The sequence below is a fragment of the Pteropus medius genome, unplaced genomic scaffold (assembly GCF_902729225.1).
Source record: "Pteropus medius unplaced genomic scaffold, Ma_sr-lr_union100, whole genome shotgun sequence".
NCBI lineage: Eukaryota > Metazoa > Chordata > Mammalia > Chiroptera > Pteropodidae > Pteropus > Pteropus medius.
The window spans coordinates 30,793,400-30,820,453 of record NW_024351730.1 but is presented as its reverse complement, the minus strand read 5'-3'; the positions used below and the strand labels follow the sequence as shown (position 1 = coordinate 30,820,453).

The following is a 27,054-nucleotide window of genomic DNA, read 5'->3' as shown; positions in this document are numbered from 1 at the left end:
TTACTCCAAGCCACCACCAGTCCAGCAACCATGTCCCCCACAAGGCAGAACAGCTGTCAGAAACCACCAAAACACAACAGCCCAGCAGCAGGTCTCAAGGCCTAGTTGTATATTAGAACCCACTGGGAGAGTTAATTGACCTGGGATAAGGCTGGAACAGATTTTTGTACAAGCTCCCCAGGTGATTCTGATAAGAAGCCAGGATGAGAGCTACTGGAGTACAGAATAGATTCTGTTTAGTGGGTTTCAATAAATACCTTATTAGCATTTTGTGGTTTAATTCTTTTATCTTTTAGGTTTAAGATAGACTGATAAAAACTTGCTACCACTCTTCAAAATATAAATAAAATAAAAATCCCAGTAAAACTCACAATGAATCCGAACACGACTGTGGAAAAGAAACCACCAATGAATCCTTCCCAAGTCTTTTTAGGAGACAACTAGAAAAGGCCAAATAAAATTAAAAAGAATTATTTACTGCACTCATAAAACACATAATACATATGCAAACTATGTCAATGAATTCCCACAATACCTTGTACATCTATCTACCCTGACTTTTTTCTTACTGGAATGGCTCTGCAGCCCTTTTTCCTTCATTTCAAGATCCTGATTTATCTGTGCAAATCATTCTAACAGCATCTAACAAATGTTTAGGCCCTAAACATTTGACATACACCCAAAACAGAATGAGTATAACAAAGCATGGACATTGCAGCATGCCATATTTCCACGTGTTCCCAAAAGGCCATGCATACATCAGACCTCTTCCTGAAATGGCAAAATGGTCCACAATCTCAGATACAGTATGTGCTCCATAAGTGTTCACATATCCTTCCCCCTTTGGTCACAATCTATGTCTATCTCCATGAAGAAAGGAAAAGGGTGTGCTTCTGAGAATAGATATTGTGTTTCAGATTAGAGCTATTGCTTCTCAATTGATGGAGCATTCAGGGAGTGAAAGCTGGAGGAAAGTCTAGAACTGGGTGATGCAGAGGCAGGAGTAAGAGTTAGGAGTGGACTGTACTGTCTGCCTGAGGTGCCCAATGAAATAAGGACTGATGTAGGAGGATTGGTCATCTGGAGATCACTGATGGCTTCTGTGAGGATTCTTTCAGTGGAACAACAGGGCAGAAGCCAAATAAATATTCGAGAGAAGTTTCTGCAGATAGAAACAAGTGATAGCTAAGCCGTATGACCGACCTCTTCATAGACCTCTTGTCATGATGTTCATAAAGCTCAAAGCCAAGGGGTTTGGTAGAAATGGTTTCTCAACAAATCTGACAATTCTACCATATAGCAAAGGGACTGATATATACCTTCTCCTAGGATAATTCGGTATTATTGTCACTAAGTGGGAGTTGACTACAATATAAATGTGTCTGCTGATTATTTTAAAGATAGCTTATCAAATTAAATTGGTCTGTAGCATATGGATTGAGGGGTGAACTTACTTAATTACATCCGAGTATATTATACAAGTACTCCAGCCTGGTAAATCTACTAGAAGTCTATGTTCAAAATCAGACAGTGAGAGTTTCCTACAGCCATTAACAGCCTCTCTGAAGGCTTCCTAAGCCGGTATAGAAGCCTCGAATACCTAATTACTTGCTCTTGTGCTCAAGCAGTTTTAGAACCTTTAAAAATATATATAGCTTGCTTGTATCTCTACAGCTCAGCCTGATGCTGTGTGCTGGACTCCTTTGTAGGTAAAAATTTATAGAAAGTTTTTTGAAAGACAAGGTCTAATTTTCCATGAAGAATTGGTTTGTTTCTTTCTTCCCCCCAAATGAGAACTTATAATGTAATTAATTTCCTTCTTCGCCTCTACTAACTATAAAAAGAACCAAATCTAAGGCAAAACAACATGGTCTGCTCACATGTATTTTCTTTTCCTCATTAATTGCATTATCAGTATTTTATTGTAGGGCCTCAATTCCTTTTTGAAATGAATTATGTGTAAAAGTCTTACAAATAGACATGAGTATGTAAAAATAATGTAATGTACACTTTCAGAAAGTTAAAAAGATGGAGTAGATGAGACAGCTGAGGGAGAGCAGGGTTAAAGAAAGGCTTTTTTATAGAGCTGCTGGGGAGTAGAATAAAGAAGAACTACACAATAGCTGAAGGAAAGAAACCAGCAGCAAGATAATGAGCCTTCATGAGAGAAAGAATAACTGATAGAGTCAAGTCCTTATTGAGGAACCAACGGAATAGTTGATGAAGAACCCAAATGGCATCATCAGGAAATATGGCTCACTGCCCCTACATTCTGGCTGCTAAGTGCAGCTAAAGAAAATCAAAGCACCTTGGAAATAAAAAAATGTGCAACAGCACTAAGTTGTTGGAAATTTCCTCCAATGGCTAATCTTTAAGGTTATTGTAGTAGCTTGCTTGTGATATTTTTCCATTACCTTAATTAATGGAGTTCTCCCAAAAAAAAATCCAAAAAGGTAAGCAGTTATATCATTGCAGATAACACTTGATATTGGGACAAGGAACCTTAAAAAAAAAAAAAATAAAGCAGAAAATAGTTCATATGAAGCAGTGATAAATATTTATGTGGATTATGACTCATAATGAACCATTATAATAACGCTTGAATTATGTAACACTTCCCCAATATTATTAGGAATATTACATATCAACCAAATTTGTGCATTTAGCAATTAAGCAGAGCAAAATTTATAAATAAACATACCAGGAGAATATTGCTAAGATATTAAATAACTTAATTTTAATATTAAATAATTTCTATAGCTATGGAATTTGAAATTTTAGTTTCATGAGGAATAAGTCATAATAGTATAAAGAATTTTTAAAAATCAGCCTTTCAAAATGGAAATGAGTCATTTGTTTAGATATTGTAATCTGACAAATTTATACCAAGCTCTTAATACAAAATCTTTCAGTAAAAATTATCAATTTGAATTCTATCTTAACCTACAGTTGCATTAAACCTTATTAATTGTACAGAACCTAATTTTAGCAACTACCCCCACATCGATTAAAAGTTTGTAAATGGAAGACAATCTTAAAATGATTCTGTTTACATGTGTACACACACACACACACACACATACATAATACACACAATAATAATAATAATACACATCCTTGGTAAAAAACACAAAGCTGTCAAGGGAATAATTTATTTTTACAAAACCAATCAACTGTAAAGGACTTTAATAGGTTTTAGAAGAATTTGGAAAAATATGGTCAGATTTCTTCATATCATTTTTCTCCACTCTAATTTTTAAGTAATAATAATTTTTATAATTTTAAACTAATTTTTAACTCATAAAAATGCTTTCTGAATCTGCAAGCCATTGCAATATAGCAAATTATTCCATATACCCGAAATCTGGACACCCACTCCTAGATACATACACAGTGGGTAGAGTAGACAGAACCTACCTAACTCTTACCTAGAGAAAAAGCACTGCCAGCACACTGTTTGCAAACAAACTTGCATGCCCTTTTTGCATTCCACGTAAATAACATGCTCTTTTTAAAAGCTATGCTTTATAAAAAACTCATATTAAAATGTAGTAAAACCGAAAATGCAATTGTCTGTCACCTTTATAAGACTTTCTACATTTTAATTGGAACCTGAATAAAGAAGATTTCCACTTGTTAAAGTGTTTGTCTTCGGGTGTCAAATAGTAAACAAAACTCAGGAAGGTATTTAAAATGGAACAGAGCAACAACAAATAGTAACTTTCAGTAGAAATCTATAAGACGCTGTCCAATGTGAAAGAGCTTTAAAAGTGCTATAAATATAAAGCAGCATAATACTGCTCCCTTACCATATCATGCCTTCAAACAGATTTTGGATGACAAGATGTGACTGAGTAACTGTTATCAGTAAAGTGACATGAGTCCATGCGAACTGTTAATAGCCCGACAACACAACAATTAGTTAACACAACTGATCAGTGCGGTCCAGAAAGCAATAGCAATTTTTAAACACAAATTTTAGCATGACTTTTGGTTAAATTTTGTAAGATGAGGTCATATAAAATAAATGGCATTAGCAAATTACATTCATTTTCGTGCCTACTGGAACCTTAGAACTATGAAAACATTTTTGAAAACTAATCTTAATTTATACACAAATGTAATGCTAATAATACTGAGATAAATTTAAAAAATCACAAACTCATAATCTTTGAATCATTAAAATAACGAGAAATTAATGGTGTAATGGCACTTAGAGAGGAACATTTTGCTCTGGCTGCATTCTACAGTTATTAAAAATGCTAAACTCTATTTTCCTTTGAGCGTTTATTTTAGTAACTTTTACCCATCAAGTTATTTCTAACTTCAAAAGATTCAAACCAGCAGGGATCACTCGCCCTTAAACTCCATCTTTTCATACTTGAAAGTTGATCTTCACTTCTCTGTTCAATGACAGAATTCAATTTCAAATTTTCAAAGGCCTCTTTTGTTCCAATTTGATCTAGCCTGAGAGATGGCCGCTTTAGTGACTTCTAGTATCACTAGTATGAGTAAAATACGAACAAAAAAAAAGCTAATGTTTCTACGTACCGGTGTTATAATTTTGATTGGAATTTATAAAATGACTCTTTGACATTCTTAGGATTTTGATTTATTCATAATAAATCTAGTTTCTATTTCGGCAAATAACATATTGGTGTTTTATTTTATCTGCTTAAAGGATCCAATTCTCTTTTACCCTAGTTGTTTAAAAAAGCATAAATGATTTTTTCCCCCAATAGGCACCATTTATACTTTCATTGCAGATTCTATTATTTCTAATTTGTCTTGATGGTTTCTAGATTTTTCACCAAGAATTTTATTCTTTTCCCCTCAATGGCTCCAGAAATTAGAAATGTAATAATATTATAATTTCTCAGCATTAATACTCAGCAGAAAGTCATGATGGAGAAAAGCAGAGCATAAAAGAATAGGAAAATATATTTCAAATCCAAAACAAAGCCTTACTGATTCATGAATTCACAAATCTAAATACTATATTTTTCATTTTACAGTCTTATAATTAGCCACCTTTTAAAGAAATAAGAGAAGTTCATCACATAAAGGGATAAATTTCATAAAACAAACACTGTTCAATGATAAACTGAATAAAATACCTTAGACCAAAAAGAATTATGCAACTGTACGACTAACCACATCTACCAAGAAAATATATACTCTGATCCCTTTATGCTGAACTGAGAACAAGTAAAACATAGCAACTTCCCATACAGAAAAATGGTAGACACTTCCCAGACTGACTTACTGTTCAGGAAACTATGAAAATGCTTCAGATTTCTACAAACTTAGGGAATCCAAATACTTGGTTTTAATTTTATAGCCTTTGAAAATATTCAAAGAAAATGTTTTTAGGAAATATTGGAAACAGTTAAAATTTTAAAATTCTCAAAAATGTTTCAACTTTAACCTTTGTATTTAGTAGTCATCCAAAACCGAAATGTCCCTCACATTTAGGCATCAATTACCACCAAAAAAAAAAAAAAAAAAAAAAAGTAAGGGTTTTTATGATATATAGTGACAAAAGAGTAATGGTTAATACATACCATATAAAACTGCAGTCGATAATGTTTCTTTACCAAGCTCAGCACAAACATGCAGAAACCTGTTCAAGAACAAAAATCACGTGCTTGTTGTACAATTTGTTACAAAGTGTATGATTCATTGAGCTCAAATAAGCCAATTTTCTACACCACATCCAGTATACTCAGGCCACTTACTCATATGCCATCTCTCCTACTTTTATATTAAGCATTTTAAGTAAAAGTTTCTTGAGAGAAACAATTTTGTATGCTCCAAAATGCCTAATATATTCCATAGCAGAAATTCAATAAACACTCCTTACATTAAGTGAATTAGTTCTTGATAACATGTGGATATGGAAAAACAGACCTTGAGTTTCGGCTGAATAAAATTTATTTGGCATATCAATCCATCAAGTATATGTACAGAATGTTTCAATCTCTGCATCATACAAAAACTAATAATTATTATAGCAGCTGACATCTACTGAACACTTATTATGTTTCAGGCTCATGTCTAAGCATTTTACAAGTGTTAACTTATTTAATCATTCCAACATCCCTATGATGTAGGTACCTATCATTATCTCCATTTTACAGATGAAGAAAAATGCACAAAGGACTTTATTAATTTACTGAGTATCATAGGGTTAAAAAGCAGTTAAACCCTCAGATACTACTGACCCTTAACAGTCATGCAGTTCCATAAACCTTTATCAGCAAGATTCAAGTTAAGAATGACAAATCTCTCAGAACAATAATAATTATAGTAAAATATAAAACTCTTAATTTCAAATTTTACAAACAGCATTTGTGTTTATGTTTATATCCTACGAATTTATTAGAATAAAATTTTATTAAATAAAGTTCTACCTAATTAAGTAAAATCTAACAATCGCATATTAATAGGAGGCAATATGAAGCACTTTTTGCCCAATATATCAGTAAAATTTTAAAGATAAATATTTTTACAGAGGTAGATACTGGAAATGCATAAACCAGGTTTAATTTCAGATTAACAGTCACCATACATTCTGTTTTCGCAAGATCTTTAGAGAGTTCTCTGAGATAGAAAACGAATTGTCAACTAATCTATCCCATAGGAAATAAATACTACACTTTGTATATCCAAGTTTACTTACCAAGGCAACTCTACCCACTAGAGTAAGCAAGGCTGCTACTACCCCGACCAGAGCAAAGAATAAAAGAGCAGCTGCCTTCAGCTATACTTTGATGACTGATTTGAAATGGTGACAAAGGAGAGAATGCATACTGGTTCCCAGATCCTACCTCACCTCCTACTCGTCACCTATAAAATAATCTGACAGGCTGAACTACAAAAGAAATATGGAACCGTTTTCTGAGTAGAGGCACAACTGAAAGCCAAATGTCATTTTCTTGAGAGACTGAAAGAAAGCGGGAAGGGTGGGGTTAAAACGTGAAATTCATGGCACTGAAATCGGTAGTTCAAAAGACCTCTTAAAAATAATTGCTTTAAAATTTTTCTTCTATAGCAAGTAAACTTATCTTATGGCTCACGTAAGAATGTAATTTCTATGCCGTTTTATGCCACTGGCCCACGGTTAAGGGGACGAATGTAGACTGGACTTGATTCAGAAGTTAACGGGATAACAACAAAGAGACAAGACAGATGCCTCTAGAATCTCCCCTTCTATCCAAACAGGACCCCTCTGACTCCCAGCACAAGCCTGGGAACTTCTCAACTTCATTAACTATGAATTATCTCCTCACATATACTACTCCAACATGTATGGTTTTCTTTATGTTGAAATCATATAAAACCACTCGCTCTCAAGCATTTCTTCAAACAAAATTACCAGCAGAATCATTCAATATTTTCGTAATGGTGGTTTTATCCAGGATAGTCTGGGCAACTCATTTTTACCTGTTCCAATTTCACCATTAAATCAACCAGTAACATGCAGCTTTTTAGAGTGCTCTAATAGAAAATATAATTATCTGACTCCTAGACACATTAAGATGATACAGGTCTCTCAGTTTGCAGGGGGAGGGAAGGGTGTCAAGTATTTTCTTAGCACATCTGAAGTTAAATTTCCTTTAAGAAAAACAATATGGGGACATGTTCATCTTCCCCATCTAATCCTGCTGCTGGTAGTTTTGACTGTATGTCCTGGGACATGGTCCCTTTTCTAGCTAGCATCGGGCTCAATAAACCCTTTATTTAAGGACAAAAAGAAAAAAAGAATCTGAAAAAAGAAATACATAAATTTGCTTTTTCATTCACACCCATAAAGTTATGTGTATGTTTTATGTTTAAATGTGTAAAAATACATATATACTATATTTTAATAAATCTATGGAAAAGATAACTGTATATTTGAATCCATAGCTTTATTTTTCACCTAATTACACAAGTATTTATATGGTTATAATTCCAAAAATAATCATAAGGTTTGTTACAGTATTGTAAATAAAAGTATTCACTGAAAATGCTTCCTAACATACAGTTCTTGATATCTAATTATGTTTAATTACACTGACTGATCACCGTACAAAGATGTGTACATCCTGTTGCCTAGCATCGAGGAGTTCCCAGGTGGTTAGGTAGATCCAGTTACCCAATGGATTAAAGAGAGGTATATTCAAAAGGAGCAAAAAAAGAGTGAGATTTCTAAAGTAGTCAGGAGAAATAAAGGGGGGGAAAAGACATTGAAAACTACAAAACATGGAATTTCAGAAAAAATGGACAATCAAAAAATTTTTATTGAGCATTTAAGATGTACCATACACAAGTTATAAAAACTAAGATAGGTATTTTTATTCGATTTTTATTCGATTTTTATTGAATATCGATTCATAATCTAGTTGAAGAGACAGAAAAATATAAAATCATAACAAAGTTTTAAAAATCTACTATTGGTGATTAACCAATTTACTAGTCCTTAATTCAAAAAACAGACTTGAAGATGGACTCAGGATTAAATGTTGGAGCTTACTGACTCATCCCTCATTCTTTCCTGTGGCTATAGTTTTCATTACACTTATATAACAATCAAAACTCCAAAATGTTTCAAACATCATGTTAAATAAATTCAGAAGGGCACAGCATTATCTGTGCCCATGTTCAGACATTAGACTACATCTGAGTTGTTTTAAAAAAGGTTAAGTGAATATGCATGTAGAATTTGTCACATAAACCAACCATTATATTAGCTACAAGTTTTCTATTAATCTTCATGGTGAGTTTCAGGTGTAGAATAACAGTAGCATGTGTATAGTTTCTAATAGTCTTTAACTCAAAAACTGCAAGTGGTTTTGGAGACAGTCTTTTGTAAATAGTTATTCGTGACATCTTTCTAAGATTTCATCAACATACTTTGAAGTAGAAGATATTCAGGATGTTTGAGGGGAAAATCTTAACTATGCATTAATATAACTATAATTTTATATGTCCATTGGTTTTCTTGAATTCAAAGTATTATATTTAAGTCACACCTTCTTTTTAAGGTTTTTAAAAAGAAATTAAAAGCATTAGCTATACATAAATAAAAGCCAAAACAAAACAAAACCACTAGTTGATGGTAAGAGATAGTAAGCTAATGACATTAAGGCCAAAAATCTTAAGCTTATTCACCTATCACTACTAGACATGTAATCACATGGGTGCTCTGGTTTCTAAAGAGCCCCAAATCCAAATCGCCAAGGTCTTTTGAAAATATATCTAGACTCTAGAGGAAATGTTTGTCATAGTATTTTCAGTGTCACTGTTTTTCTCATTGCTATCAGTTAAATTCACTTTACAACAAAAATTATATAAACATCAAAATGACTTCCAGGTCCTAGTCAGTGAGTCATTTTGTATGATATTAAACAAGTCATGCAATCTTGTGGGTCTTGGTGAGGGGTCAGACCTGGGGACACCTACATTTTAATAAAATGTAACGTCAGTGAAACAGCTTGGGCTGTCTCTGCCTTTTAAATCTGCTAAGACCTATATTTTCCAAAGTTGGAACTAAAATTTTGACAGGACCCTTGGAATATTGTTCAACTAAAAGAATTCCAAAGATTTGAGAGAATGGTACAAATATGTCAACATAGCACGCTCTCTATTTCCTCACTCCTATTTTAAAGTCTAACCCCATTTGCTAGAGTAAGCCCATGAATGTTGCTAACCACTTCAGTGATTACCAGTATGGCCTCAAGACTCAGCAAACAAAACAAAGATGCTGAGAAAGTCGTTCTACGAAGCACTGTGTATGGATGTGCATGTTCTCAGTTTCTTGACCATTCATCCAGCAAATATGTATTGGGAATTTAAATGCCAGACCCTTCGCTAGGCACTGGGAATTAAAAAAAAAAAAACAAGAGACTCACAAATTGGTGCTTATGGTCTAATAGGACCATATTTCGGCCACATATAAAATAACAGATATAGAATACTACCCGTGATTTATATTAGAAGTTTCATCATTTTACTCGGTAGCTCCTAGCTTACTACAAAGTTGCATTTTAAAAATATATTTGTAGGACTGTGATAATATACAGTAGTTTTGCAAATTATTACATTGGTAGAAACTGAGCAAAGTGTATGAGGGATGTCTTTATTATTTTTACAACTGCATGTAAAGACACGATTATCTCAACAAAAAGTACATTTTAAGCCAATAACTTGGGATATAAAGCAATTTTTCATGGACCGCCATAAATAGCAAGTGGTTTCTAAGATCAGCCCACGGGACTTTTATTTCATTTATAACCCTCTTAGTATTAAATTCAAACGTAAATAGCTCAGGCCCTCATTCTAATTAGTATGAATTACATACAGTAGCAGTTTCCTATCTAGTTGCCCTATTGACATCTCCCAAGTCATCCTTCATTTAATTAAAAATCCGCTATATCACCTCTTGGCTTAAAATCCTCCAGTGGTTTTCAAGGGATAAAGTCCCAGCCCTTCCCATGATATACAAAGCTTCTCTGTATGTGGCCCCTACCTACCCTTCCAACCTTTAATGCCTGCCACCCACCCAGAACATGCATTTATTTCTCTCTCGTTTCAAGCCTTGCACAGCTGTTCCCTCTACCTGGAATGCCCTTTCCCACTACCTGGTGAATGTTTGCTTGTTATTTACTTGTCATGACACCTGTCATCTGAAAGGCCTTCTTGGCCTTCCCACCCCATAGCAGAGCAAGGCCCTCTTTTCCCTTCTTCCTGCTCTTAGGGGTCCTAGTTCGAGTTTCAGCAACACACTCAGGAACTCATGTCTCACCAGTTTCAAGACCCTGGAAGGCAAGCTGTCGGCTTTATTTCCCTTTGCTTCCTTAACACTATTCATAATACCTAGCATTTGGCAAGTACCCAAATGTTTGTTCAAGCTCATGACTTTCAATGAGCTTCTGTGATTCTAAGAGCCTAAAATAGCAAGGGGTAAGCTATTTCTCTGACAGAAAAGAGTCAGAAAAAGGAAGAAATAATGATTTTATCTTATAAAACTACAGTCAAAAGTTTAGTGTATGAAGCAAGCAATTATTAAAAAGGGTTGGTTGGGAGGCTATCATGTATAAAATGTATAAAAAGAAAAAACAAAATAAATTACACCATGTTTACCCACTGAATTGAGAAGTTGTTCTCAAGTGTAAGTTATAGCGAACCACAAAGGGAAAGCAAGCCAAGGAATCTGCAGTCACCTTACTTCCTGATATCCCATATGCACATGAATATAGATGGAACTACCGATATGGAAAAAAATAAGATAGATTTAGATGTGTCAATTTAGAAACATCCATTAACTACATCAAGTGGAAAGAGCAGGCATAAAATAGTCCGCTCTCAGTTGTATAAAATAAATGAAGGAGAATGAACAATGTAACCATATAAGCTTGAATACTCAAAAAAAATTCTGCAATGGTGATAGTGAGTCCTTGGAGATAGTAATTAAGGCTCCTGAGGTAGAAGGAAGATTTCACTGACTAGTCCTTTTTTTTGTCTGAACTTTTACTATGGGCATGTGTTATGCTTTCAGTTTTGAAAACTAGTTAAAAACAAAAAACAAAAAACAAAAAAAACCTAGTTAAGGACTCTTGAAACACACTCCCAATTCAGAACCCGTCCATGGTGCTCTGAGCTATCCAAACTCCACAGGTGCTCAAGTCAACGGCCAGCACTGACTGCAGCCATGAGAGCGAGCCATCTTGGACACTTAGCCCACTCAAGGTTAAAACGACTAGCACTACCTCAATTTGACTGTACCCACAGCAGAAGCCCTCAGTTAGAACTTCCCAGTAAAGCCCAGTCAATCCCCAGGACCATAAGAGAAAATAATCAATTGTTTTAAGCCAAGGGAAACTAAAAATCTAGTGAACAATTTCTGTCTTAAAATGGCAGCTTTATCACATGCATTTCTGTCTATACCGTCCTGGTAGCCCGCTAAAATAATGTTAAAAGAAATTAAGGTAAAAACCCACAGAGCAAAGAGAACTGAAATATCAAGGAAAGCAGAAGAGAAATGGCTGCAAAATTCGGAAGCTGGAAAACAGACTGGACTACTTTTAGCAGACCTGAGAAATCAGAGACAGCTAGCAGTATTTTCTTAAAAAAAAAAAAACAAAAAAAAAAACAAAAAAAAACTGAACAGCAAAGGCTTACTAGGAGGCATGGGTGAGGGCTGGGCTTCTACAGTATTAAGCAAAAGTCTACTATTAAGTGTGAGCCTGAAGCAAAGCAGTCAATTGTGAGAATAGAATAAAGATATTTTTAGAAATGTATGGAAAAAAAAAAGCATTTACCTTCTAAGCACATTTCACAGGAAACTATTGGGGGTTGTGCTTCATCAAAATGAGGGTATTAACCCAGAAATCGGAAGGCACAGGATGGAGGAAATGGAGAGGCCAAACCATGAGGACGGGTAAGCAGTAGGTCTACAGCAGCCAGTCCAAATAGGAACAGGACCACAGAGTTTTCTAGGACAGAGTTTCCGGGAAAAAAGGGAACTGATGCACTGATGTATGTGAACATCTGAAAAAGCTACTACCTATTGGGACAGACTTGAAGGAAAATTTAAGGATTGCTACACAGATATTCGCAAATGTGGAAAAAAGGTGAAGCCGTTATTAAGTTCAGGAAATAGAAATGTAAAAAAATGGAAATGTAATCATAGATGCTACTCGGCTCAAAGAAAGTGATATTTTAGGTGCCTGTTTAATAGTGTAAAAAATATATTTAAAAGTTTCTTTACTACAATTTGCAAAAAGGAAATTTCAAATATAGGGAGTGACTATTAAGCGAGTAATTTTTAAAAATTTTTTTAAACCACTGTTAGGGAGAAATTGCAGTTTAAGACCCTAATTAAAAAATAGCTCTATACATGGGATGATTAAAGAGAGAAGCTAGATTAAAATATAACACATGAATGATGTTATAAATTTAAATAACATAAATAAAAATAAACATGTAAAATATATTACCTACATATCAATACAGAATATTTTCCTTAACGTACCTGCCAGATAGAGGGCAAATGATATAAATCTATGGTAGCGAATGAGGAACTGAAGTTGCTCTTCTCTTTGAACAAATGTAGCAAAATAATCAGCTACAGTCTCGCCATAGAAAAAGTAGTTTACACACAGTAGAAAGTACCTGTAATTTAAAAACAATTAGCTTTTTTATATTTGAAGTTTTTTTTCCCCTCAAACTCCACAAAACTATTCTCTACACTTTGATGATGATACATAGATCAAAACCAAGTTCAGAAGACGCGTTCTAGATATATTCATCAAAATGTTGTTTTTTCCTGTTTTAAACTTAATTTCAAACTTAGATCTGTCGACAAAAGCTTACTAAATATAGTTTATACCTTTATTTAGCTCAAAATCTAATACCAGAGACAGATAACTAGGAAATATAGAAAATACTACACACACACACACACACACACACACACACACACACACACACACACACACGAAAATGAAAATTCATTCCCAACTACTCACAGCTCTACTGTTTTTTAATAGTAGAGATCCTAAGCCATATTCCCACCTGCCTTACACATATTGGTATCTTTCTCCTTCTCCTCAATGCTCCAGATCGACTCCTGGTGAGCAGTGCTTTTCAAGGGGTAGCAGTGGGGGATGGGAGGTAGCAGCAGGAAAAAAATCTCTATAAGTAACTTAAAAACTATATAAATCGCCTGGCCCTCCTCGCAATCCTGACACATCCTTTCTCCCAGGGAGAGGTTGAACTCAGGAGACTTTGTGGATGGGAGTTTGTGTGAGGAAAAGGACTCGCCATACACTCACTGCCTTGCAGTTCCTCTGTGCCTCCTCCTTCAAAGGACAGGGTCCTGGGAAGCCAGGAGAGCAGAAGAAGAGAAAGGGGTGGCCTCCCTCTAGTACACGTGGATGGAATTAGACCCCACTGTTCTCAAAGTAAAGGGCAAGTATTTTCATTTCTATCAGCTGCATTATGATTTTTATATTCTACAGTGGAAACTTTGGGCCTCTCTGTAAAGCTATCAAGGCCCACTCCACTCCACCAATCCAATTTTTTTTTTCCCACTCTTCCCTAACAAATACCTTCTGCTCAGGAGGGCCAGGAATGTCTCACCATCTGTGGCACATGCCTCCTCAGCCCCACACCTAGAACCTGATGCTGCTGCTTCCCCAAACCAGAACTTTCTCTATCCAAAGCTTGTCTTCATTTCAAATGACAATTTCTCTCTCACCTCCTCAAAGAAGCCCTCTATAATCACTGGAGCCCATCCTGACCTACCTCCTTTTTCTCCTACTCTTAAAAGCAATCCTGCATGGTTTAGCATTTAATTATTCTCCAATTACTTAATTTACCTAGCATTTCCTGTACAGTTTGCCACTCATGAAATTGCTAGAAGGAAAGCTATTACCGAAATCTAAAAACTAATTTTTGACTATTCTAAACCCTAAAGGTGATACATTTGTTTTAATAAGATAGGGACCCCTCTGATACTAATCAAACAACTGTATTCAAAGGCATGGCCAGTTAATTATAAACTATTATATTATCATGTTTCCTGGTCAAGGTCTTGATAACTAAGGATTATACCTAAAGGTTTGAAATGATTTTAAATATTAAAATCATTTGGTAATTTTTTTTTTATATATTCATTTTTGCACACACACTATTTCATGGGCTGGTAACTGCCAGTGCTATTTACAAGGGTGACTTACACACCATCCCCACCAAAAAGTCTTCCTCTTTCCCTACCCTTCATGTTTCATGTCATGCGGCCCAGGGCCTAGAGAGACCAAAGTGGGAAGCAGCTAAAGTGGGGTCATCCCTCCTCCCACTGCTCCCCTCCTCCACCCTGGGCCTATGGGGGCTTAGGGAGGGTGGACCAGATTGCAGGCGTGAGAATGGGAGACTGACGTTCAGCTTGGGCTTCCCCCTCCTGAATAAACCATTGATCACTCAATAACAAAACAAACAAACAAAAACAACTATTCTCAAATCTCATCTTCCAGTCCGTGTAGGGATATCTAATTCTGTGTGTGGTCTCGTGTCAACTAAGGGGAAATAAAGGACAAGGTTACATATAATTGTAACATTTGATAAATGAAACTTTTTCCTACAATTGTAATCATGAAAGAGATGAAATGTATCCAACATTGAGGTGTTTTTTAAAGAAGACAAGAATGGCGTACATATTCAATATAAATTAGATATCTCTACAGAGTGAAAGATGAGACATGAAAATAGCTTTGTCGGAATGGGAGAGTTAAAGATCATTTTCTTCTTTGCAAAATTCAATTGCATTTTTTTATTCATCTTTCTCCAAAAGCAACCTAGAAGGTCAACTATGTGGATACTGACTGATCAGGATGCCTCCATTACAAACTTTAGAAAAGAGCCAGATTTTTATATCTGAAAGTTTTAAGTTACTTACCAGCTTAGTGTTCTAAACCATGGTAGGTCATATGAACGATAGACTCTGTAACCTATAGTGATAATTTCGTGGAAGCATTTCACTTGGATGCCTAGAACCTGAAACCAAGAGAAAACACTGACATATATTTCTCAATGTTTACATTTGTGCTTAATCATTTAATAAGTAGTTTGTTGTCATATGTATTTATGTCATATGTATAAATGGGTCTGTAGCCTACCCATTTTTAATTATTCTAAATGTCAGTAGCAAAATTTCAATATTCAACATCTCTAAAATCAAGAGATGTCCCAAAGGAGTAAGCAAAATGATATTTTATTGAGAGATCCTGTTCGGGGTAGGAAGAGGCAGAGTAAGCCAAAGGTTGAGGGATATTGTCTGGTTGGTGACAGCTGAGTAGGCTTAATCCCTCATTACCACTTCATTTCTTGAGGTTGTCCATCTCAAGATAGACAATCTTTTTGTCCACTTTGTTTCTTGAGTTACCCTAGGAAAATAATCACACGTGAAAGTTTGCTTGTGCATATTTATTTTTAACCATACACTCCAGTATACTTGCCAAGGATAAAGATACTATCAGGACAAATAGCTAAAACAACTTTACCTAGTCACCTGGGGGTTTGGGCACGGTCTTTTCATCCTTTTGGCTGTGCCAACTCTCCCATAGCCAGCTACATACATCTCTGATCAATCTAAGTGGTGCTACCTTGGCAAATTATAAGTAGCCCTCTACATTTGCAGCCACTTTGGCCAGTCAGCTGCGTCTATGCAGTTCTGTTTGCACACTGTCTTATATACACACTTAGTTTATATTTATTAATCCCTTTTCGATGGTCTATTTAGTAGTTCTTCAAACTGCTGCACCCACTAATCTGGGTAAAGGTAATTCCTGAGGATGTAACACTATATCCAGTGCTTGGCTTAGGTCAGTTCCAAGACTCAAAGAGCAAATACAAGTCGAACACTTATTACTATGTACTAAGAGATTAAAATATTTGTGAATATAGCAAATTAATTTTTTCAACCTCTAAGAGTATACACCAAAGCACTTTTTGTACTCAGCCCTGGCGCTGAGAATGGGTTTCGTATTTTTTAAAGCGTTAAAAAAAAAAAAAAGATTATGTGATAGAGACATATGTAGCTCCTTAAAGCCTTCTGTTCTTTTACAGAACAAGCTTACCAAACTGCCCAAGGATATACTTCTGGATTTCTTTTATGATCTCCACAAGTTAGCTTTCCCAAACTTACTGCTCAGGATATTCTTAAGCTATTTTTTCCCACTATACCTATTACATGTCCAATCAAATACTTAAAAAGGTAATGTGTCCCCTCAGCCACATGACAAAAATTATGCCAAACTACTATAAATAGTTCTTTCAAGAAAAAGTCATAAATGTGTTATAAAGGCAAGAGGAAATTTAAATACTGTCTTTCAAATAACCTTTGTACATAATAACAAAAGTTATTTTTAAACAACAAAAATCTCAGACAGGGAACAATGCTAGATGTTAAGATAAAATGGCCAAGCCGTGCTATTTATAGAGCCAAGGGTTTCAGAGTAGGTAGAATACTAAGGTGGGCATGAGAAGTACAGATAGATAAGTCTGGACATAGGAAACAGCACAAAAGATTGGCCAAAGGAGTTTGTGCTAATCATGAAAGGACATGATTAGAGGAGTGTCTAGGGATGATAGAGGTGAAAAGAATTGACTGCAGAGGCAGCAAATGTAGAGATAGTAAGGCATCTAATAGGACAGCAGCAGGGGGATGAAGTACAAGGAATAAGAGACATTGAGGAGTTGGAACTGACTGGATTTGGTGGTTGAAGAAACTGGGGGGCTAAGGGATAGAGGGGAACACAGAATACCACTAGGAAAGCTTGGGAAATAGATTTATACATAATGGCTGGGGATGGGATATAAGTTCAGATTTGAATATGTTGAGTCTAAACCATGGTACCTATGGGTTATACAAATAAAAGTGTCTATTTTCACGCTGGAAATCTATTCAAAGAAAATCATCCTGCATGTGAAAAATCTTTACATTCTAATATGTTTAGGATAGTGTCATTCACAATAAAAACCAGAACGTAACCTGAATGTCTAAAAATAACACAAAGGTTAAAATAACTTAGGATGTACTCCGTTCCATTGAGTAGATGAATGCTGATGGCTGTAAAGACTGTCGAGCGACACAAAACATTCGATATTTAGTTTACAAAGCAGGACACAAAATTTTAGTCACATTATGAGCACCATCATGGTTTTTAAAACATAAAAAAAAAAAAAGGATGAGAGGAAGCATATCAAATGGCAGTATTAATTTATTAACATAAATATTATAAATATAGCATATGTATGTATACATGTATTAATTGGGTGGTTGATGACTGGGTTAGGGGTGATTTTTTAAAATTATTTCCCAAATTAATTTTAATTCAACTTTATAACTCACAATGGGAAAAAAGCAAACACACTATTTAAAAGTAAATTATTTAATATATATTAAAACAATTATTATAGGAGTTTCCAAGAAAGTTGGGGGAGAAGGACTCCTATAATATCTTTTATATATTCACATCTGCCTTTAGATCAAAATATGCTTTAGTAACTCCATTCTTTAGAAAGTGTGACTCCAAGCTGTGACTGCAACAATTAAAGTACTATAAATAGAGGCTGAAGGGAAAAAGCTCATTTTAAGGAACACAAGTATGAATTTCATCTTAAAATAATAGCTATCCTTTCCTAGAAGCAAGTTTTTAATAAAACTCTCTTGAATTAGTCATTTTTAAGTACTGGTATCATAAGGCGACTGACTGCATGCTAGATAAATGTGTATGACTCAAAATATGAATGACCTAGTTAGGGATATGAACATGAATAAGACTTTAAAACACATAAAATATCAATTGAGTACTAATAGCGTGTCTATGTGTATATCCATCCATACTCAACATAAATATCATAAATACAGCATATGTATGTAGACATGTGCACGTGTGCATACATGTGTGTGCATGCATATACAATAAATCTAAATAAGAGCTATAACAGTTCAAATCTACTTTAACGAGATCTTTAATATTTTTATATTCTTCTTTGATTAAGCTCACCAAAGAAATAACTTGTAATAAAATGGTATTTTCCATTCATAATAGAAAAAAAATGAACAAAAAAGCCCAGTACTTTAGGTATGCTTGTGATCTCTCTTTTAAAAATCAAAATCCAAATACACAAGGATGTCTTTAAAGGTGTTTTGAATTTTTCCAGAAAAGGGTAGTTAAAAATTAGTTTCTGTCTACAAATTCTGGCCCTTGGTGTTACCAAACCAAATAGTTTAGTTTAGAGATAATGTCACTTATTCACATGAAGCCCACCAAACCAGCCTGAGTCAGTGTATAAGGATACTGGTGTTTTGTGATGTCTTAGATCAAAATTATCTTCTAAAGGGGAATCATAATTCAAATGATCCTCAATATTTTCAATGGCTCCTCAATGCTTTCCAAATAAATCCCAAACTGTTTCACATCGTTTTGCAAGACCCTCCAGAGAATCAGATCCCTAATCATTTTTCCAGGTTTCCTGCACTCCAAGAAAAGGGCATCACCTGTCTTTTTTTTGACATACCTAGTCACTTAGACCTTTGCTCACAGCACGCACTTACTCCAACACAAGAGATCCTCAAGGTCCACTCAAAAGTTCCTTCATCCACAAAACCTCACTGAGCTGTCTATCATCCAATCCCTTCTTCCACAACACTGAAAAGTGCTCTGTACACATTCACTCCTTAAATGCCCAAGTCCTGAGGCCGGTGGTGGTCACTGGCACTAAGAGCCCTCAGTGGGTTCAGTGTGAGAAGACTGGGGGCTGAGGCCCTTCCCTCGAGTCACACCTAGATAATGCTCACCCCCCACCTACCTGGCTTTCAGACTCAGCATCTTTCTGCCCTGACATTAAATCAGTCCTATACATTATCCATTTTCTTTTGTAAAAAAAAAGTTCTTCAAGATGTCAGCAAATTAACAGAACAGAGAAAGTAATTTCTTATTCATTTCTGTGACCTTGATATCCTCAAGGAAATACAAAATTAATGAGAGGACAAGAAGAAGAGTGAAAGGACCTTATGGTGCTTTAAGAGCTATTTTAAGTGGTTTCAGTAGTTGATGGAATTTTTTTCCAATCGTGTCTAATTTCAGTTTAAAACTTATTCTTTTAGAGAATCAAAGGGAAACCATATCACATTACCCATAGCTTAGCACTCTGAATAGGATGGAATGGAGTAGGGGAAGACAGGTGAGACAGGTAAACAGACTTCTAAGTGGGCAAGAACAGCCAGGGAACAGGGAGGCGAACATATAAAGAGAAGCTAAACGAACCCACGTCGGATGAAGAAAAATAAATAATAAAAAAGAGGGACACTGTGCATATTCCTGAGAGCACACTCTCACTGCTCACTGCGAAACCACCCTCAGTGCCCAGTAATGAGTTTATTGAACAAATGCATTTCTCCTTCTCACTCTGACCACTTTGGGCTTCAAATGCGTCATGCTTCTTTGAAAGCTTTTATACAAAGGAATCCTCTGCTGTGACCCTCCTTCCCCCAAGCTCTCCCTTTCACCTCGCTAACTCCTACTCAGCCTTCGGACTGCAGTAAACATGTTTCTGGACAGTCTCCCAGCTCCCCTTTTGCTCTTATAGTATCCTGTTATTTCAAATGGTTATTGCAGTTTTTATTTATACATCTGATCAACTCTTTAGAGGACAGATAGTAAACTCCATGACAACAGAAACAGGTGCATTTTCTTCACCACCACCATATCATACCCCAGAAATAGCACAATCCTGGCACATAGCAGGCATCTTGGAAGCATTGGCTAAATGAACCAATTAAAAGCTTTAACTACTTGTTTGGCTTCATGACTTGCTGGGCTTCGCATACACAACAAAATCCCTAAGTCCTAGAATGGCTTCTGCTTGCCTCTCTGGTCTCATCCAACACCTTCCACACGTACAACATGCAAATCCCCCAACAGAACACATTCTCTCTTACCTCCATGCCTTGCCCATGATATCCCCACCCCAGAATGCCTTCTCCTGTCTAGGCGCTTCTTCAAGATTCAGCCATGGTACCATCTCTTCTGAAAGTCTGCCCTCATCTCTCTCTCAGGCTGGATTAGGTACTTTTTTACTGTGCTCTCCCAACAAGTCCTAGCACAGGACCTATCCCACTTATTTACTATCCTATTTATTCATATGGTTACTTAGATGTCTCTGTCATTAGACTGAGTTCCTTGAAGTTAGGGATCTAGCTAACAGTAATATATTAAGTTGTGTGTGTGTGTGTGTGTGTGTGTGTGTGTGTGTGTGTGTGTGTGTGTGTGTGTGTGTGTTGTGTGTTAAATCTACTGCTTGGCACAATGTCTGACAAAAGGACATGTATCTATTACATATACCTGGTCTCTACTGAATAAACACATTGAATGGCCATTTTGCAAAGAGAAAAGATTAGTCCAGGCCATTTCATAAACTAGAAGATGCTTAAAAGAACTAAACTTGCTGTTACCCAATCTTGAATTACCTTTTTATTTATGACATGCTCAAATTACTTCAATCATATCAATGCTGAAAAACAAAGCAAGGGATACTTAGAGAAATGTAAAATACTTACAAGAAGCATGAGCATAAAAGATCCCATATAGATGATCAGGAAAAACAATGAAATCATAGTTAGAGTAAGAATTCCACGAATCCACCAGTTTTTCCACCTAAAAGAAAATGTTTACAAAATTAGCATTACATGTGTTCTTAACCTTTTGTGTGTGTGTGTGGTTTCAGTATTGAGTTACCAGACTTACGGATTTTACCTAACTATACTTTAAGAATCTCTTACTTCATCTCATATAGTAACGACAAAAATAAAAACCAAGCAACCCAAACAGCATTCGATCACTCGCTAAGAGCTAAATGAAATGTAAACATTAAGTTAGCCAAAGAAAGAAACTAAATTTTGCACATTGTGAACACGGATGAATCATGAAGCCAGGCAGCGAGGTGGTCAGCTGCGAGGTGGATGTGTGCACATTACTGCCAGGGTCATTCGGAAGGGAAGAAGGAGCCAGGTACAAAATCCCCCTAGAAAGATGAATAATCCTTTGGGGTGTTAGACAAAAACAGTAATGATTTTAAGGTGGTAGAGACAGAGAGCACGGCCTTCCAGAGAGAAAAAGTAAAGAAAGGCTGACACAGAGCTGAAAGTGGGGAGCACAGTGATTTCACTGAAACAAAGAAGGCACGAGGAAGTCAGTCGCAGAGGACAAGGCCAGGCTGAAAGTCACTTCCTTCTATTGCTCAGTGTGCTGCTGGCTTTCCTTGGTTAGACACTGGGCCATCGGTGGAAAAGTATTTTCTTATCCTTGAGCCATCACTTGTCCCTGCTGGCCTGGCAGGCTGAGAATTGATCTCCCTCAATCTTCGGGCTGATGTCCCTGTGGTACCCAACTGCTCCCTCACCTACCTCGCCCTGGAGCCTCACACTTCACCCCTAGAGTACCTTACAAGTATTGTCACTCTTCACGTGGTCCTGTTATAAAAATGGCAGAAGCTACTGTATGAAACATGCAAAATGATTCTAATTCTACCTATATATGGATGATAGTTACTGAATCTAAAATTGCTGTCCCTGCTTTTATTCATTCTACACTCATTTTACTTATACTCGCAGTAAAGTTTTTCTTTAAGACTCTTCCAATTTCTATGAATTTAAATGATAGCATTTAAATTACGTTACAAGAAATTTGGATTCAATTTAAAGTATAGTAACATATGTGTACAATATCTAAGCACAGGTTTTTATTCTCCTTCCCATAAAAGAAATATTAGCTGATTTCATCCATTTATCAAATACTGATTACATTTCCTGCTTTCAACCACTCTCCAGTATAGTCCAGATATTTCTTAACTATTCTTTTGTCATGTCATTTCTGCACTCAAGATTTAAAATGCCAACAACATTAAGTCCAAACACTTTTATCTAGCTTCCAAGGTTTTCCATAAGGTGGTCAAACTACTTACTCGACTTTATTGCCCTCTACTGTTGAACAAACTATGTAGACTCATAAATTTCTCACAGACTGTAAGCAAGTGTAGTGAACTGAAGTGAACTGAAGTGAGTGTAATGTCAAAAATGCTACAGCTGAAAGGGTCCATTTAGTGTCATAGATCTAACCCTTTACGGGTTAATGAAAGGATTAGGAAACTGGGCGAGGTCACAGAGCTCATCAGAGGTAAATAAAGGATGTAAGCCAGTCTCCTGATAATCCTGTCCTGCATGCACAAGACCCAGAATGTAACTTAGCCCTCCCTTATAAATGATCTGCAGACTCAGAATCGAGAACCTCTTCTAGGGAAGAGGACACTACCTGTCAGAAATCAACCCCTAAGTAGATGTTGCCAGTGTCTACGTGTACTGTGGTTAGATGCTTGGCCTCTAATTGCGGAGACTGGTAGCTGCTGAGAACCAGAGGTTTCACAGGGGAACCACTCCCTTCATATCATCCAAAAATTCCACAGGAACTAAAAACCGGGCCCTCGAGGAATGTATTCGATCCAGTTGCTTTTACATAGGTATTTCCCCTCTGAGAAAAATTCCCTTTCCCCAACAAGATCAAAGAGTTAATTCTCCTGTTTAATTTAACTAAATTAAATTTCCCAAGAATACCGAAAACCAAGTTAAGCACATACTCAAACATTATATATGTTACTGATAACAGTAACCAGGTGACTCCCTTCAGGGGAGAAGCACTGAATTTAAAACAGAGCATGACACGAAAAAAAATTATTGTTACTAAAAACCAGAAGATAGGCTGATTCTGAATTGAAAATTCTCAATTTCCTTTACCATGCTACCATGATCACAATAGAAAAAGCCATAATTTTGAGTCCAAGTCATCACTTCACAGATTGTTTTGGAAAAAGGAACTCAGCATCAGTAGAGGAGAATTTCATTCAAGTCTCATGTCTCAGGGGCCTGTATGAGCCAGAAATGAGAGTTCTAAAAGGTATATAATTAAGTAGTGTCCTTAAAAGTGATTTTCTAAAGTGGTTTAAACACTTATTGTTCACACCAATTTTGAAATGTACGATGACTTACCATTACCTACCACTATTCAATGACAAAATTAAAAAAAAAAAAAAGAAAGAAACCTATTTCCTAGTGACAAAAGCCTCATGAGTCATCAAGAACCTGGGCTAGCAAGGCAGTTCACCTGAGCCAAGAACTGGGGTGCAGAGGTGTCCCTCAAGAATAAACATGAACTCAGTGGACCATCTGGCAAAGAGCATGAGTTTCGAGAATGCCTATCTACCAGCCTTTGGAGAAAGTGGACAGGAAGTATGCAGGTTCCCATAAAGAAGGAAAGTGGCATTATGGAGGCAAGAGCACCAGTAAGAATATGCCTGGATATTTCCTTGGTTTCTCAGCCTCAGCACTAGTAACACTTTGTGCCAGATAATTCTTTGTTGTAAATTCTATGCATTATAGGGTATTTAGCATCATCTCTGGCCTCTACCCACTAGATGCCAGAGGTCTCCAGACATTGTCAAATGGCCAATGGGGGCAAAACCCAGGCATTTTCCCTGGATGAAGACCACTAAGCTAGACTCATAGCCGAAGAAAGGTTTCACTAAAGCACAAAGCCAGACTTAACTGGCTAATGAATATTCATATACACAGGTCAAGAAACAAATTGGGACAACTTGCCAAGTGACTAAAGACTTTTCGGGCCCCTTCCAATTAACAACTTAGGCTCTTTCTAACATTATATACTAAAACCTTAAAAATGAGCAAGCTATTTTAATTTTAAGATTTTATCCTAAGGAAATAATTATAGAGACTAAATAAAAGTTAACTTTGAAAAAAAAATGTTTAATGCAGAGTTATTTTTAATCATGAGAATTTAGAAATCACCTAAATACCCAGCAACAGCTGTTTGGTTGAGTAAGTTAAACTATAGTCATACAAAGGAATATAGTACGCATCCTTAAATATTTAAGTATATTTAAGGATGTTGTTCCTAATACCATAGAATGAAACTGACAAGAGAAAAGCCGGAAACAGAACAATGCTATTTTTACATCACACACCACACACACACACAAAATATGCAGAAGAAAAAAGCTTCAGAGTAAAGATCACAATATTTTAAATATCAGTGTCTTGGTGGGAGGATTATAGGAGTTTTTTTGCAATTCATGAAAATTTCTTATGTAACCGGTATTTTTAATCCTATGCATCTACAACTTCTAAATCATTGTAAGGCAGACAATTTTGGGTACTAGATAAACAGACTAAAATGAATAAAATATAGATTATGAAAGAGTTGTGTAATCTTTATTGTGAAGTTTCTTGAGAAAATTGAAACTAGTCTCATATCATCTATTCATTTTTCAAAACAAATTCTTTCACAGACAGCATGATGACTAGGTTCAGAATGGGATTCTATTGCTTACCAGCTACATGACATAGGATATTTAAAATTTCTGTGCCTCAGTTTCCTTGTTTATAAAATAGGTATATATCTACCCATGTTACACAGTTGCTGTGTGACTAAGTTAGTTGGTAAGTGTAAAGTGCTTGAAGCCATGCCTAGCGCATAGTGTATGCTCAAATAAATATCAGTTGCTATTATTTGCTATTGCTACTTTTATATGGGGAGAGGGGAGCCTTCATTATTAAGAAATTATTATGAATGACACATAGGAAACCAGCATCATTCTTATATAAATTCACATAAGAAATATTCAAATCTAAGATAGACTTGATAAGATTTTAAAGCAAAAGTACATTTGTGCACTAGATCATAAAAACAATTGGGATCTAGACAATTAAAATAATAATCACACTTTTAATAATGGACAGCAAAAATTTGTTCTATTCATTAAAAACTATGGCTATCTTTTAGAAATTAAAAACAGAAAAATTCATATTATATTTACTAGATATGACGAAACCAGTTTTTTTCACTATGACCCATGGATACTAAAATCAACTTAGTAATTCACATCTAACATTTTTTGTTCAATAACATAAAACCATATCAAACAGAAATCACACACAGTAATCACGAGAATTGCTTCATAACATTTTGTAGCAGTTAAAATATACATCTGTGTGTTTCTTGAGATGTGGTATAAAATATATCTCTTACTGTCACAGTCAAAAAAGATGAAAAAACACTGTCCTATACCAACATTCAAGATTTCACATATTAATCTGGATAAAAGCTTACATTTATTTTATAAATTTTATAATTCATATTACTAAAGCATACAATGGAGGGCAATATAAAATTAACTGAAATTCAGTGGTGATTATACATTTTAAAATGTAGCACAAATATAAAATTGAATAGAGTTTTAAACAATAATATAAAACCCAGTTAAAAGAAAAAAAATGGCCTCGTTCTGTCTGGCATTTGAAAAACGGGGAACAGAGAAGATAGAACTTTCCTTATTAGATATTCCAACATTAAAAAAGGAAAGCTGATGTGGTAAATGGATCACTGGTTTCAGAAATTTGACAAATTGGGACAAGAATCTCAGGTCCGTGTCTTACTAGCTCTACCTTCACCAGTTAACCTCTCAGACTTGGTTTTCTCATACTTCATCAGATTTTAAAGTTTACAGGAAAGGATGCACATTAAGCATTTAGTACTGTGACTCACATACAGTGAAAAAGTATAAGCCTTCTGTGAAAAAGTGAAATTTATTACATGGACCAGGATAACCTCAAAACTTATCTTGTGCACCCATTGTATTCATCTTCACCCAATCATACCTCGAAGATAAACCAGATAGAGCTTTCTTGAGGATTTCAGGGGTTCTATCTGAAGATGGTGGAATTTCTGGAATATCAGAATCTGTTCTGGAATCCAAATCTCCATATCTGTCATCAATATCTGTTTCCTAAAATTAAAAAAAGGGAAAATCACTTTGTAAAACAGAAAAAAAGCACTGCGCCTGCCAATGCATGTGTCTGTCACTCAGTGTGTCAAATCTCAGTTATACGACTTGAAACAAAGAAACAACTATTAACTTCGCTTGACTATCCATATACACTCTTGTACTTCTTTGTTAGGAAAGTTTGATTATCTCTACTAAAATCTATTAATATAAAGGATTCATTTAAATAAAAGACACAAAAAGAAACTCTTATATTGTATAAATCAGAAATTTACCGAAAGAATCAAATATTTACTCTTTTGCTAATTCTATGTAGATTCTTATCATCTCTACACAGTCCTTTTTTATTTGATTACAATCAAAGCGTCGATAAATGTAATATATTACACTGGCAGAGCATGATATACAAAATATATATATAATTCCAATTTGAAGTTGTTTGTTATGCTATAATGTAACAGTCTCCACACCTATACTCCTACCCCCAGCAACCATCTATAAAGAGTGCTACACATATATATACTTTGGGAGAATGGTTTACAGAGAGAAAAATTGGGTCAAGGGGGCCGAATTGGAGTAGAAGAATGAGAATGTCTGCAAGAGGCAAATAAAAGAAGATGGAACATTGAGCAGAACATTAGGCCTAGGAATGAA

General features: G+C 35.5%; 1 protein-coding gene across 1 annotated transcript in view; it reads right to left on the bottom strand.

Annotated features, from left to right (window-relative positions):
- Window positions 1-27,054, bottom strand: part of CDS1 (CDP-diacylglycerol synthase 1) — a 50,969-nt gene that overhangs the window by 10,492 nt on the left and 13,423 nt on the right. Inside the window, exons 2-9 of the mRNA XM_039845644.1 lie at window positions 26,276-26,403; window positions 21,110-21,206; window positions 15,443-15,540; window positions 13,019-13,158; window positions 5,565-5,623; window positions 3,810-3,892; window positions 2,415-2,502; window positions 372-440 (exon numbers count right to left, since the gene is read on the bottom strand). Coding sequence (XP_039701578.1) covers window positions 372-440; window positions 2,415-2,502; window positions 3,810-3,892; window positions 5,565-5,623; window positions 13,019-13,158; window positions 15,443-15,540; window positions 21,110-21,206; window positions 26,276-26,403 — 762 coding nt within the window. The remainder of the gene's footprint in view (window positions 1-371; window positions 441-2,414; window positions 2,503-3,809; window positions 3,893-5,564; window positions 5,624-13,018; window positions 13,159-15,442; window positions 15,541-21,109; window positions 21,207-26,275; window positions 26,404-27,054) is intronic.